Here is a 15,016-nt window from a genome sequence, read left to right as displayed (position 1 = left end):
CTTTCTTTCCTTCCTTCCTTCCTTCCTTCTTTCTTTCCTTCTTTCTTTCCTTCTTTTTTTCTTTCTTTCTTTCTTTCTTTCTTTCTTTCTTTCTTTCTTTCTTTCTTTCTTTCTTTCTTTCCTTCTTTCTTTCTTTCCTTCCTTCCTTCTTTCTTTCTTTTCCTTTCTTCCTTCCTTTTTTTTGTTGCTGTCATATACCTGGAATGTGGGGTGTACACTTACTGCCTCAACTTTCTTTTCACACAATTCTGTGTAATATGGTTCCTCTTCCCACTTTGATAGTGGAACTGTTCTCTTGGAGATTGGCAGTGATCTTGGGTTTTATCTTCAATTCTAAAGCATTTTTATTTAAAGGTTTGAGTTCCAAATTGCATGTCTCCCTCCCTCCCTCCCTCCCTCTCCTCTCTCTTCTCTGAGATGATGAACATGTGCAGCTATGTGAAACATGTCCGTGTGAGTCGTTTTGTACAAGACAACTCGAATAAAAGGAAAAAATGAAAGAAAGTGAAAAATAACGTGCTTCAGTCTGTATTCAGTCAGTGTCAGTTCTTTCTCTGGAAGTGGATGGTCGGCCTCCTCATTAGTGCTAGGGATTATCTCGGATCATTGTATTACGGTTCTTTGTTGAACAGTATGGCTGCCGCTGTGTACAGTGTTGTCCTGGTTCTTTTCACTTCACTGTGCATCAGCTCATGTAAGGCTTTCCAGGTTTTTCTGAAATCATCCTGCTTGTCATTTCTTATAGCACAATTATATTCCATCACAATCATATACCATAGCTTGTTTAGCCGTTCCCCTGTTGATGGGCATCCTTTTGATTTCTGATTCTTGGCCAGCACAAAAAGAGCTGCTATAAATATTTTTGTACAGATAGGTCCTTTTCCTTTTTTTTCGATGTCTTTGGGATATAGACCTAGCAGTGATATTGTTAGATCAGAGGTATGCACAGTTTGATAGCCCTTTGGGCCTAGTTCCAAATTGCTCTCCAATTTGGATCAGTTCACAACTCCACCAGCAGTGCATTAGTGTCCCAGTTTTCCCACATCCCTTCCAACATGCAACATTTTCCTTTTTTGTCAGATTAGCCAAGCTGCTAGGTGTGATGTGGTGCCTCAGAGCTGTTTTAATTTGCATTTCTCTGACCAGTAGTGATTGAGAGCATTTTTTCATACGATTATAGACAACTTTGATTTCTTTGTTTGAAAACTGCCTGTTCATATCCTTTGACCATTTATCAATTGGGGAATGACTTGTATTTTTATAAATTTGACTCAGTTCTCTATATATTTGAGAAATGAGGCCCTTATCAGATATACTTGTTACAAAATTTTCCCCCAGTTTTCTGCTTCCCTTATAATTTTGGTTGCATTGGTTTCATTTGTGCAAATTTTTAAAAATTTTTGTATAATTAAAATGATCTATTTTACATTACTCTGCATCTTCTTTGGTCCTTTATCCATAAATTTGACAGGTAAACTACTCCATGTACTCTTAATTTGCTTATGGTGTCACCCTTTATGTGTAAATCATGTACCCATTTTGACCTTATCTTGGTATATGGTGTGAGATGTTGGTCTATACCTACTTTCTGCCATACTGTTTTCCAGTTTTCCCAGCAGTTTTTGTCAGATAGTGAGTTTTTGTTCCAAAAGCTTGGATCTTTGTGTTTATCATACACTAGATTACTGTGGTCATTTACTATGTAATGTAATTTGTACCTAATCTATTCCACTGATCTGCCACTGTAGGCAATGATCTTTTTGCAAGATGCATCAATGCCTCCTGAGATTCCCATCTCCTTGGTCTTCGTGCAGCCCTCTGCCCTGTTGGCCAACTGCTTCTGACAAATCTGTCCTCCAATACTGTTCTCTAATCTTGTCTCTCTGTAGCTACACACTTCTTCTGCCTGTTTCCAGTCTGCACGGCTTCCAAAGATTCTGCCTACAGTTCTCCATTTCTTCTTAAGTTTGTTTCTTCTCCGAGTTCACAGAGCTTCAGCCATGACGTCTCTCCAAATGGCTCCACAATGTATAACTTGCAGGCCTTGGATTCTGTGTCTTCTCTTGTGTTAGCATTCTCTGGTTTTTCTTCCTTGCGCCCAAAGTGCCCCAGCTCCTTCCTTCTCTGATTGATGCTTTCTGGGTCTGCCTGGAGACCTGCGTCGGGCGGGACCCCACTCCCTCCCTAGGTTGTCTGGTCTGGCACTTCAGGCAGAGGGCTTTCCCCAGGGACCTTCTGGACCAGGGCGATGAGGACAAAGTGAAGGGGTTCCTGGGGGTTACTTCGACGCAGCAAGCCCACGTCTGCGTTTTGCTGCTTTGACCTCTTACGTGAAATCTCTAACCTCTGGGGCCCACCTGAACAGCTTGGGGAAGCCTTGATATTATTGTCGTTATTATTGCACGAGGCATGTCTGTAACTTGCCCATGGGAGCCATCAGTGAGACTACCTGTCATTCAGTCAGTGCTGGGTCCCCCCTCTACAGGAAGCTTTTCCTAACCTCCCCTCCCCCGCCAATTCTAGGGCCTTCCCGCTGCTGATTGTTCCCAGTTCATCCTGTATATAACATTTTTGTCCCTGTCTGTCTGCGTGTTCTCTCCCTCCTTGAGAACAAAGACTGTCTTATGCCTTTTTTTGTATCCCCAGTGGTTAGCACAGGGCCTGGCGCATAGTAGGCCCTTAATAAATGCTTCTTGACTGTTTCTGGGTGTCATTCATCTAGCCCCCACTCTTCATCACGGTTCAGGTGAACAGTGAACATTTTTGAGGACTCTTCTGGTCTAGGCCCTATGCTAATGCTGGGAATACAAAGACAGAAGTCACAGTCTTTACCCATGAGGAATGCCACGTCCTTGTGAGGGAGATAAAATATGTCCACATAGAGCACACACAAAATAGGGACCTGCTGAGTTCAGAGGAGCCAGTCTCTGGGCAGGAAGGCCTCATGCTGAAGGTGGCCCTTGAGGTGAGCATTCCAAGCAGCAGGAGCACGGGGACATGGAGGCCGAGGAGCAGAGAGAAGAGCAGCCTGGCTGGGCCGTAGCCGGTGGGAAGGGCTCTGACGGACGATGGGAAACTTGGCTGGGAGGCCAGGAGGACAAGGTGGTGTTCGATTCTAGAGACTACAGGAGCCCCTGGAGTTTGAGGAGGGGGGGGGACGGGGCTTTCCCTACTTAAGGAAAGCCATGATCAGCTGTGTGGAGAGTGGATCGGAATGGGGAAAGACGAGGCTGGGAAACCCGTGGGAAGAATGGTGGTTAGCTGCTGCTGCCGCCACTGTCATTATGGCAGCAGACTGTTCCGGGCTGCCAGTCCAGGGAGGAATGAGGATGACCTGAGCCAGACCAAGAAGGACCAGCTGGCTGGGTCTCATGGGGGTGGAATGGTCGTGCTTGGCAGCTGGTTTTCACAGGTACTTTGCCTCTGAGCACATTTTTATCTTGGGTGACCCCGGCATAGTTACCCTGGCCTCTGGTGTCTCTGCATTTGTCTCTGCCACAGGCTGCTCCCCACTCCAGCCCATCCTTCACTCAGCTCTCAAAGGGAGCTTCCCAAAGTGGAGGCCTGACCATGCCACTGCCATCCCACCCCATCCACTGCAGTGGCCCCTAGCACCTCCCAGACCCGATATCCCGTCCTCTGTTGGTGTTCAGAGCCCTTTTCCCCTCCCAGGCTTTACCGCATGTCCCCCTTCCCCCCTTGTCCTTTGCAGTCTGTGTCAGCAGCCTCCAGGCTGTCCCTCCATTTCTGAATGGGCATCTTCTCTGGAGCCGTGCCCACTGTGTTTGGGCCCCACTCCCTCCGGGCTTCTGCTGCTAAAATCACACCTTCTGTAGGAAGCCTTTCCCAACCCCTCTGACTTCTAGGGCCTTTCCTTTCCAGATTGTTTCCAGTTGATCTGTTGGGAGCTTGTTTGGACATTGCTGTTTGGCTGTAGACTGTGAGCTTCTTGAGGGCAGGGAAGGCTTTGGCCTTCCTTTGTGTCCCCAGTGCCTAGCACACAGTAGCTGCTGAATAGATATTTAATGACTGCCTGATGTGTGGAGATGGATAGATTTGAAGAGAAGTACCTGTGTGTATAAACGAGCCATTTGACTTTGTCCAAAGAATGCCTGGAAGAAACAGCATTTACATGTTTCCTGTGTCTGGGCATGGTTCTAAGGCACAGATGTTTGTATATGAGAGACAGCCCTTGCCCACAGACTGCTTAACCAACCCCTCTTTTCGCACTGGCCCCTTTGGCAGGGAAGGCTGTGGTGCCTGCTGACCCCTGCTCGGAATCTTAGGATCACAGAGTAAGCCAATTCTACAAAAGTACGGTTATCAAAACATTTTTTTTTAAAAAAGTTAAAGAGGGACCAAAAGAGTGGGGTATAATCATTGTATTGTTGACTGACTTCAGCTAAATGGGAAAGGAAGGATGATCTCAGAAAATAGTAATTTTGTGGAATCCTTAAAATAGAGAAAACCAAGCGTGTGTCCAAGTTAGCTCTTCCTCTGCTGTTCTGATGGCCCTTCTTTTCTCACTCAGATTTCTCCAAGCTTGTGAGCCGTTGCCAGGACCTAGCCTTGGGCTCCACCATACATGGTGCTCATCCCCAAGGGCTGGGAAAGGCACAGACTTTTTCCAAGTGTAAATACCCCTCAGCATTTTTCTAGTTCTCATGGTTTCTGAACGTGGCCCATACTGGAACATAACAGCATTCACACTTTAAAATGCCTCCCCTGTCATCTGCTCCTTACATGTGAGTGGAACCTCGGCTTTATTTTTTTCCACTCATTTAAAACAGCAATGACTTTTTCTTTACGCCATAGGCATTTTCTGACATCAGCTCACAATTATGGAGTGCTTTTAAGGTTTGCCCATCTTTTTACAGATGGCATCTTATTTGATCCTCTCTTATAACAGAAAAACTACTGAACATAAACTGTCCTCAAATCTTGCTTTATTTGGTATGGGTGAGGAGTGAGATTTAGCAAAAAACTCTGTCTCAGATTCTGCAACTGAATATTTTAAGAGCGGAATTTTTTAGCCTGATTTGTTTTTTTTCCAGTGCCAATGACAAATACCTAGCATGTCAAATTGTAAAATTTTATATTCTCCCATTATTTGACTATTTGGTTTTAAAAAATTGTTTACTATGTGCTGTGGAGTAGGGCTTAGTAATATCATAGTTTTCAAGGTAAAAAAATTAACAAAAGAAAGTCAGATGATGCTTAACGTCATTGTTAACATATTGTTAACGAGGGATTCAGTGTGCAGATTCAGGTCTTTGATGCGTCTTCGATGTTCCACATTCACTAACCCATCACTTTGTGACGCATCCGTGAGACCACGTAAATGTGAATTGTGTTGTTGGAGACCAGGATCTGTGAAGCCTGTTTTGGGGCTTCCATAATCAGCTGGGAATCAAAGGCCCTTCTTTCCTCATTCAGTCCTCTGTGGTTGGCAGTGATCTGATGGAGCTGCTTCTGGTAACCTGCTTTTTCCAGTTTAAAAGTAGCCCCACAAAAACATGTAGGTGACCACACAAAGGCTGGCCAAGAGGAGGGAATTTCATTGACAAGCCTGTGAGTGACATCCTGACTGATGGTGTCCCTCGTGCTACATCAGCATTTTCTTTGGAATCACAGGATGGAGGCACTTTAGCATTTACAGTGAAACTCCTACCGCATGACTTAGCCTGAGTTTTAGAATAGGTGGTGATATGGAAGAGTGAGGAATGTTTCCATTTTAGGGGAGTTTCCTGATCTTAAATTCTGATTTGGGAAACTCCCCCCTTGAAATAAATATTTATGAATGCAAAGCCCAGTCTTTGGAATCTGTTCCTATGTCTTTGTTTCTAGTTTGTGAAGTCTGTTCATTTGTGAGTTTTTCAACTAAAGTAAATTTTTAGAAAAGTTGCTGAATTTGGAGGCTAAGACAACTATCTTTCATTTAGTTTTTCTTTTTTGACTGATTCCCATCTTGAAGCTTCTGATTTCTTTCTCTTCTCACCCTGACCTGATTTTCTAAGTCAGAGGGATTGGAAGCTGGCTCTGTGTCTGCCCTTGGCAGCCTCGCCTTTTCATTAGAGGGAAGCCGCCTCCACCACGGGGAGGCTGCCTGGGCTGTTCTGAAGGCAGTACCTGCAAGTGTTTGTTGTGGGGGAAGAAAGAAAAAGGATTCTGTTGTTGGGGTGCTGGCGGGGGAGGACAGTTAGGATGGTGGCAGGTAGGAGCTCTTTTCTGGAACACTAGCTAAGTAATATCTTCGTTGCCTGATTATGAAATGTTACAGAGTGGGGTCTTAGAGGGGAATCTATGTCCGCATCTAAGTAATAATAATAACAATAGCAACTCATATTTATAAAGCGCTTTAAGGTTTTCCAAATGCTTTCCATATGTTATCTCATTTGAATCTCAGTACAGCTTCTTAATTTAACAAGCATCGATTACGTTTTTTTTGTTATAAGTAGACGAAAAGGACTGGTGGTGAGATGACCTGAGATCTGCGTCTGCAGTATCCAGTCTCTTACACTCGGTCATGCTAGCATGTTTGCTTGCTTGGGCTCAGTCACGTCAGAGCTCTGTTAACAACAGGACACAGTGAGAGGTCTGGGGAGCTGCCCTGGCGACCCGTTTGACCTTGGGAGCATCCACCTACATGGGCATGCAGTGGGCATGCAGATACCAGAGGGAAGGCCTCCCTGCCCCCAGGTGACATGAACACTGTGTCACACAACCTTAGTGAGGGGAACCCGATTCAAATATAATGGGGAAATATTTAACAAAATCAATCAAAATACAATAGAACATAGTATTAATATGTGGTTTTCTATGGCCATCTCCTCCAGAGAAAGAACCAGTGGAGTTGGAAGGTGGATTGAAGCATCATTTTTTAATTTTTTTTTCTTTTTTACAGCATGGCTAACATGGAAATAGGTTTTGCATATTTCACATACATTTCACATGTATAATTGATATCTTTTTTTGCCTTCACAATAGGTAAGGGAGGGCTGGGAGGGAGGCAGAGAATTCAGAACTCAACATGTAAAAAATGTAAAAAAATGACTAATAATTTTTAAAAGATAATAGTTTAAAAATAGCATGCGGTTTTTCTGTGGTTGAGTGGCCATCTTCTACTTGGGTTTGTCACCGCTGGCCGAGGGCCAAGAGGCGGCCTGTGCAGCTAGCATGTGTCAGAGATGGTCTTGAACCCCTTCCTTTCTGACTCGGAAGCCAGCTTTCTAGCTGCCGTGTCACGCTGACCCTCACACATACACAGTATACAGCTTACATACTTCAATAAAAGAGACTTTTTTGGGGGAGGCAGTAGCTGTTGGGGAGATGTGGAAAGGCCTCACGTAAGAAGGTGATGCTTGAGCTGAGCTTTGCAGGGAACAGAAGCGGCCTTGAAAATGGCCTGTATGGAGGTGTGGAGGCTGAAGATGCCTTGTGTTGGGTGTAAGGAACATCCAGGCAGCCAGTCTGACCAGATCACGAGTATGTGAAGGGAAGTCCCGTCCGACAAAGCGAGCCAGTGTGTGAAGGGCTTTAATTGGCAAAGAGAAGAATTTGGATTTGGCCCTGTCATCGCTGAGGTCACTTCCTACTCTAATGACCACCAGCTGGTGCCCAGATGCCAGATGTGGCCAATGCATTGGTGTGTTTGTGGAACGCTTCTTGTGGACTTAAGGGTAGTGACAGAAGTAGAAAGGAAAGGACATCAATACAAATTATTTTTAATGCATAAAAGAAAAAAGTTCAGAAAAGACAAAGGAGCAAATTTATTTTACTACCTTTTTAAATTTAAACTGTGTGTAGCAGAAATCCACCATTTCTTATATAGTTCTCTTTCTTATTCCTCTAATATTGAAATGTTTGTTTTTGTTGATTGTTAAATTCATAACAAAAAAGGAAATAAACTTGAACCCAGATGGGGGACTCAGTGTCTACTCATTTGGACATAAGTGCTTGAGGGACCTTCTGGGCAAGGACAGAGGCAGCGGGTGACCAGATAACTCACATTTAAAATGATGCCCTTTCAGCTGAGTTGAATAGTAATATAGTGCTTTAATACTTATGAAGCACTTCCTTAAAGAACCGATTTCCTGCCTCACACTGCCTGCTCCCATCCTTCCATGTCCTGTTGTAGAAGCCAGCCCTTCCTCAGTGCTCTCTGGAATGCTTGTTCTCTAGGTCACAAACTTCCCCCTCCTTCCATCTCTGGCCTCTCACTGAGACTTGGCCCCCTCCTGATGACCCAGCTGTCCTGGACGCTCTTTCCAGCCTCAGCTGCACTTTCACACATTCCCCCAGGTCAAGGTGGAGGCCTAGGAATCCTCCCTGCTCTCAGCACCATGGCCAGGGTCTCCCTTTACTTACCACTATTACTCAGTAACCTCTCTGTCCACACTTTCCTCCCAGTCTAAATTCTGGCAGATATGTCTGCTGACCCCCATGGTGGTACTCCTGTTTGCTCATGAGCTCAGTAGATGGCTAACAGTCTTTCTTTCCTCCTCCTGCCTGGGGACGTGAGCATACACACTCATTCCTCAAACACCACAACTTGACCCGCCCGTCGATCTCAGCCACACACAAAGATGACCATCCCCACCCACACATGCCCCACTTCCACGAGCTCTGAAATTCCCTCAGATGTTCACAAGCTGTCAGCATCCCTGTTCCTCCTCAACATCACGACTTCAAATCCCTTCCCCTCCCCTGGGTGAACCACGCCAACTCTATACTCCCTTGAAGGCCTTGAGTCCCATCCCCACATCGTACTGTTCCCGTCTAGCTAAGCCACAGTCTTGGGTTACTTCCACCACGTGTCACCTTCACTCCTGCACACATGCGGCTGAACAAGGGTGGAGAAAACTGCACTGCTGTTCTGACTGGGGCCACAAGAGACCAGTTACCCAGACCCAGCTGGGCCCTCCCTGCTGCCGGGCACTCTCCCTACATCCACATTGTCTCCTCATTCTCCAGCTCCCACAGTGGCTCTTCCAAAGCTTTTCATCCCTCCCCAAGCCTCCCGTGACTCCCCTTCCCCCCAGCCTCTCAGCGGAGAATCTGGCCTCATCTGTTACAGAAAAATGGCGACCACTCCCCATGCGCTGCCTCTCTCCTTGTCCTCATCTGCAGTCACCTGGATGCCTCTGCCTCTCTCCTCTCACTTCCTCTCCCTCCCTGCCTAGCTCTGAGTCTGGCTTCAGACCTCCTTATTCCACCAAAGCAGCCCTCTCTTGTTTGCCAGATCCATTGACCATTTCTCAGTCTTCATCCTTGACCTCTGTAGCCTTTGATACCGTCCATCACCCTCTTCTCTAGGCCTTCTGGACACCACTCTGCTGCGCTTCTTCTGCCTGTCAGACTGCTCTTCCCGGCGTTCAGTGGATGTCTTAAATTCAGCAAGTCTAAAAGTGAATTCATTGTCTTTCTGCTTTTTTTTTATTCGGAAGAATCAGTTCATTTATAGGCTTGGGGTAATAATAATGGGGGCCGCTAGGTGGCATCTTAGTGCACAGTGCCCGGGCTCATCTTCCTGAGTTCAAATCCAGCCTCAGACACTTACAAGTATGGTGTCAGGGTAAGTCTCTTCCCCCTGTTTGCCTCAGTCTCCTCATCTATAAAAGGAGCTGGAGAAGGAAATGGCCAACCACCGCAGTACTTCTGCCAAGAAAACCTCGGGGGTCGTGGGTCATCAGACATTCCTGAAGTGACTGAACAGCCACAAGAATAATAATAGTAGCCAGCATTTATCCAGTACTTTAAGTTTGTAAAAACACTTGAATGAATTATCTCATTTAATCCTCATGTGCACCCTGTGAAGTAGGTGCAGTCATCACTCCCATTTTACAGATGAGAAGACTGAGTGAGGTTAGGTGACTTGCCCAGGGCCACACAGCTTGTATGTGCCCGAGGCAGGATTTGAATGGTGCTCTCTCCCTCAATGCCACCACCTGGCTGTGGAGGTGACATTGTGTCCCACTTTTATTTATTTCTCTGTTGCCATGTATTCCTCTCTCAGAACCATGTTTTAGTTAATTGTGGTTAATTTTGTATAAACATTGGTGTAAAATAACTGTCCCCAACATTCCTTTTTCCAGCTGTACAAGTTTTTCTAATCTGTGACTTGCCTTCCTTCCATAGAACAGTGGCAGCTGAAGTGAGGAAGCAGATCTCAGGCCAGTACAGCGGCTCGCCCCAGCTTCTCAAGAACCTCAGCCTTGTGGGCAATGTTTCCCACCACGCCAGTGTAAGTAGCGCATCAAAAATGGGCTCAGTCGTGGCGCGTTGCTGACGAGGCTGGAAGCATTTTGCAGATGCTGGGCATCTGAACCAGGAGGAAAGGCTCTCCGGCTGGGGCCTGCCCCCAGTGCCTCCGACCTTCCTTCTGCAGCTCGAGTGTGACGCCAGGGAGGATGAGCATGTAGCTGACCCAAGGGGGCCTTTCTTTTCCTTCTTTCAGGGAGGTCACTCTCAACACTGGGAGCCCCAGTGCCCTTCACGTCTTCTCTCCACTCCTGTCTCCCCATGTGTATATACAGACACGCACACACACACACACAGATCATCTTGTTGTTAGGTACCGCTCCTATGAAGAGGCATGAAAACACAACTATGAAAAGAGGGTAGAAGTTTGGAGTAAATTTTGATTTATACAAAATATTGAGCTTGTAAATTAACTAGGAACAGGTATACAAAGTATATTAGAAGTTAGGTCTTTCTGATACTTGGGCAGTTCCAGTGACATGGTAGATGCTGATATTTGTTGCTTTTTAAAGACATAGACATATTTGGATTGCGATGTGTTCTGGTGTATGCTCTCCAATACTGTTGAACAGAATCACAACAAAAGTCGTGTAGTGCGGCCTGTGGGAAGGTATGCCAGCCAATTCTTCTCTCAGCCCAAGAAAGTGCCTTTATGTAAGGCCGAGACGAGACTCACCAGCGGCTTGACCATAATGGATGAAATGTATTCTGTTTACACGATCTTAGGATTCGTGCCTCCATGAATCACCGCATCAAATGATTGCGCTTAGAGCTGTTGCATCCACCCACTCTCTTACCTACCGTTTGGTTTGTCGGTTGGATTTCGTCCCATTGCTTGACGTTCTCCTGGTGGTGTTCCAAGATAAAAGTATTGGAGCTAGATGGCAGCCGCCACAAGGATGGAAGTCTTGCAAGGTCAGCAAAGTTGACTCGCATCAGCTGCTGACAGAGCCAGGGTACTCTGTTTTTCGTGGACGCAGATTGGTCGCAGAGCGTTGCTTCAGCATTCGCTTCATGCCAGGCTTTGTGCGAGGCTCCAAGGGGGCACAGACAAGAATGAAACAGTCCCTGCCCTCGAGGAGCTGATACTCTCTTGGGAATGGACAGGACTGGGCAAAATATATATCACAGAATCACTATGAGGTAATCTGGTGGGCGGGGAGGGCAGTCCTAGAGGAGGGGTCAAGAAAGGAAGGGGCTGATTCATCAAGAAAAGTGGGAATTCTAAGAGGCAGCAGTGAGGAGGGGGAGTGCTTTCTAGGTGTGAGACACTGCCAGTGCAAAGGTGCTGAGATGGGAGAGGGAGTGTCCTATGGGAGGGACAGCAAGAGGGCAGCATGAGAGGGCTTTAGAATACAGGGAGGAGATTGATGTGTAATGTAATAGTACTGGCCAGCTAGGTTAGGGCTGTCAGGGCCAAAGAGAAGGATATATGTTTGATCTCATTGCTTCCTGTTGCCTCGTATCAAGTTACCTCTTTAGTTTTTAAAGTTTCCATGTGTTGCAAAGTCACATAGAGAGCCATCGGCCTTGGGGAGAAGGGTCTCTTCATCTCAGACTGGAGGAGAGACGTGGGTATGGTGTCAGGGTGTTTTGAGACATAGAGAAGGGGAGAAGAAGAAACTCACAGCCAGGGACCCCTTGCCTTCTTAGTGAAGCATAATCCTGTAGGTGACAAGGAGCCACTGGAGGTTGGGGGTGGTGTGACGTGGTTGGACTGCGCTTTAGGAAAATCACCCTGGCGGCTGAATGCCGGATGGACGGGAGTGGGGAGATCCTGAAGGCAGGCAGTTGCACTGTCAGCTACTGCTGTAATCCAGTAATCCAAATGAGAATTTACCGGCCTTGGCAACAACCTGGACATGGGGAAGCCTGAGGGTCTGGGAAGAAGTGCTGCCCTGCCCAGTAAGAGGGAAATTAGGTGAGGGGAGGGTCTGGAGGGAGAGAGAATGAGTTTAGTTTTACAAATGTTACATTTGAGATGTCTGCTGGACACCCAGTTTGAGGTGTCTGAAAGGCAGTTGGATGTGAGTCTGGAGGTCAGCGAGAGTTGGGGGTAGGAACGGCAGCATAGAGGTGATTGTTCAGTGCCTAAGAGCTGATGAGAGGATACTTGTGAGGGACAGTCAAAGCAGAACTTCCTTAGGCAATGATTTCTCAACACTTTATCAGTGAATGAGGTACATGACTGAAAATAGTAAAAAGGTGGCAAATCAAAGCCCCAACTAAACACTGAAATAGAGATCTGAAAATCAGAGAAAATTAATAAATTGGGAAACCAAAAAAACCCCTATTGAATTAATGAAATTGTGAGCTTTTTTGAATAAAAAAAGAACAAAATAAATGGTTTTGTCATCTGATTTTTTTTTTAAGGAGGAAAAATAAATTGCCCATATGAAAAAGGAATGCCTAATGGCTAGTTACCTTGCTGCCCCTCCCCCAGCCTAAATTCTCTCACCTTCCCTGGTCTCCTTCAAGATTTAGCCCAGATCCCACCTTCTGTAGGAGACCTTTCCAGGAACAACCCACAGCCACAGGAAGCCCTTAATATTTCTTGACTGCCTGATGGAAATAAAGGAATTTATCAGAAATTATTTTGCCCAATTATATGCCAAAAAACTAATAGTTTAGATGAGGTGGTTAACTACCTATAAAAATAGAAAATACCCCGATAACCAGAACAAGAACTAGACATTTTAAATGGCCAGATTTTAGGAGTGGGTGGGGTGGGGGAATGGCCTGAGAAAGTACCGACTTCTGGGACTGGACAGAAAGAGTCAGAGCCTCCTGGGGCGTGAACTCTCCATGGAGTACCAGGTTTCAATGTGAATCCTTTATACTTATGAGTTGCTTAAATAAGTGATTTGAAATATCCCAATGCTGCACTGGTGTTTTCTGTGCTGGGTGGAGGTCTTGGGTTCTCCAATAGACTGCTGTGCCTCAGATGCATTTAGATTGGGAAGTAGGAGAGGGGGCAGCTGTCTCTGAAGGACCTGCCTGCACAGGGCAAATAACCTTTGTTATTTGTGTTGAATTTAATTTTGTGTCACAAATACGATGGTCAGGCTTGATGGGCTCCATCCTCCAAGTGCAGAGCGATGCAACTCAGGAGCATCTCCTGAAAAGGGCTGGTGTAACTGCGGCCGCCCTGCTCTAGGACGGGGAGAGTAGGGAGGCCGGGCATTCGAAGGCGGCCAGCTTGATCTGCGTCACAGTAATAAGTTAGAGCTCATTCACTTTCTTCATATATATTGGGTGCCCAGCTCTCCCAGGAACTGGGGATAAAGAGACTGAAATGAAACGGGCCCTGCCCACAAGGAGCTTACGTTCTGTTGAGGCCGAGGGGGAAACAATCTGTCCATAAATAAGTACAGCCAGGCCTCGGCTTCCACAGGGCAATATTCTTGTGAGACGGTGCTGTGAACATTATGGGAGATGGGCCAGATGGTCGTCTCGCACAAGAGATTGCTGGGAATGCACTTTTCGGCGTATGACTCTTTATGACAAAACGTGATTTCTGATGACAGGACCTTTTCCTAACAGAGTGGCCATGAAAGGACACATGGTGCGCAGGGGAGGGGAGGGCAGAGATGTCAGAGGAACCCAAAGTACACAAGGGAAAGGTACCGCCTGCCCTCTCTGAGCCCCCTCCCATGAACTCCTGCCCCGGGCATGGGGGCGGAGGGGAGACCCCAGTACCGTTCACCCACAGACTTAGCGGCTTTTCCCTTTTTTCAGTTCCCTCATGGCAGACAGGAGAGGGCACTGTAGCATATATGGATTCATGAACATTGGCCTTTAAAGGGGAGGCCAGTGTGAGGGCCTGGAGATGAGGGCAGTGTACCCAGTGCGAGGAAGAGTGGCAAGGCCTGGCAAGGATGGTCTGAACTGCCAGGGTCAGCAGGAAAGCAAAAGCATAAGAAATAAGACTGGAAGGGGGGGGTCGGGGCCATGCCATGGAGATCTTTACAAGCCTACAAAGCCATTGATCTTTGGTCCTAGGCTAGGCGGGAGGGAGCTGTGGAGGCCCCTAGTAAGTAGAAGAGTGACCTGGCTCAACCCGGGCTCTGCTGGGAAGTTCGGATCTGGCCGTTGACACTTACTCGCTGTGTGTTCTTGGATAAGTCACTTCACCTCTACTTGTCTGTATCTTCATCTGTGAAATGAGGATAGTAACAGCACCCACCTGCCGGGGTTGTTGTGGGAATCAAAGGAGATGATATTTATGCTGCTTAGCACAGTGCCTGGCACATAGTAGGTGCTCTATAAATGCTAGTTACTGTTGTCTTTATACCTGTGCTTTAGAGAAATCACTGTAGTAGCTGTGAGGAGAGAGTGTGTGTGTGTGTGTGTGTGAACATAGGCACACATATGCATGTGTGTGCATACACACACATATAAGAAGGATGAAACTGGAAAGAGACAGTGTTACCAGATGAATCTTGAATTGATAAATACAATTAGACACTTTAAAAAACCAAAATTGATGAGCCATTAACTCAGTTTACTCTTGCCAGTATAAAAAATGAGAAAGGAGAAATCACAACGCTTGGAGAAGAAATGAAGGAAACTATTAGAAACACCTTTGCCCAATTATATTCCAACAGAATTGATCATTTAAAGGAAATGGATGAATCCTGAAAAATACGCAACATCCAGATTAACAGCACAAGGAATACAAAATTTAAATAACCCAGTTTCAGAAAAGGAAACTAATCAAGCAGTAGTAAATGAATTCCCAAATAAAAAGATCCCA

At 46.1% G+C, this 15,016-nt stretch overlaps 1 protein-coding gene across 10 annotated transcripts in view; it reads left to right on the top strand.

The window, feature by feature from the left end:
- Nucleotides 1-15,016, top strand: part of DOCK7 (dedicator of cytokinesis 7) — a 174,056-nt gene that overhangs the window by 11,653 nt on the left and 147,387 nt on the right. For all 10 annotated transcript variants that reach the window (XM_020993043.2, XM_020993042.2, XM_020993040.2 and 7 more), the window contains exon 2: nt 10,138-10,243. In XM_020993043.2, the coding sequence (XP_020848702.1) occupies nt 10,138-10,243 (106 nt within the window). The remainder of the gene's footprint in view (nt 1-10,137; nt 10,244-15,016) is intronic.

Source organism: Phascolarctos cinereus, unplaced genomic scaffold, assembly GCF_003287225.1.
Source record: "Phascolarctos cinereus isolate Bilbo 61053 unplaced genomic scaffold, phaCin_HiC Scaffold_5;HRSCAF=322, whole genome shotgun sequence".
Lineage (NCBI taxonomy): Eukaryota > Metazoa > Chordata > Mammalia > Diprotodontia > Phascolarctidae > Phascolarctos > Phascolarctos cinereus.
Note: the sequence above shows the minus strand (reverse complement) of the source record. Positions and strands in the feature narration are given on the sequence as shown.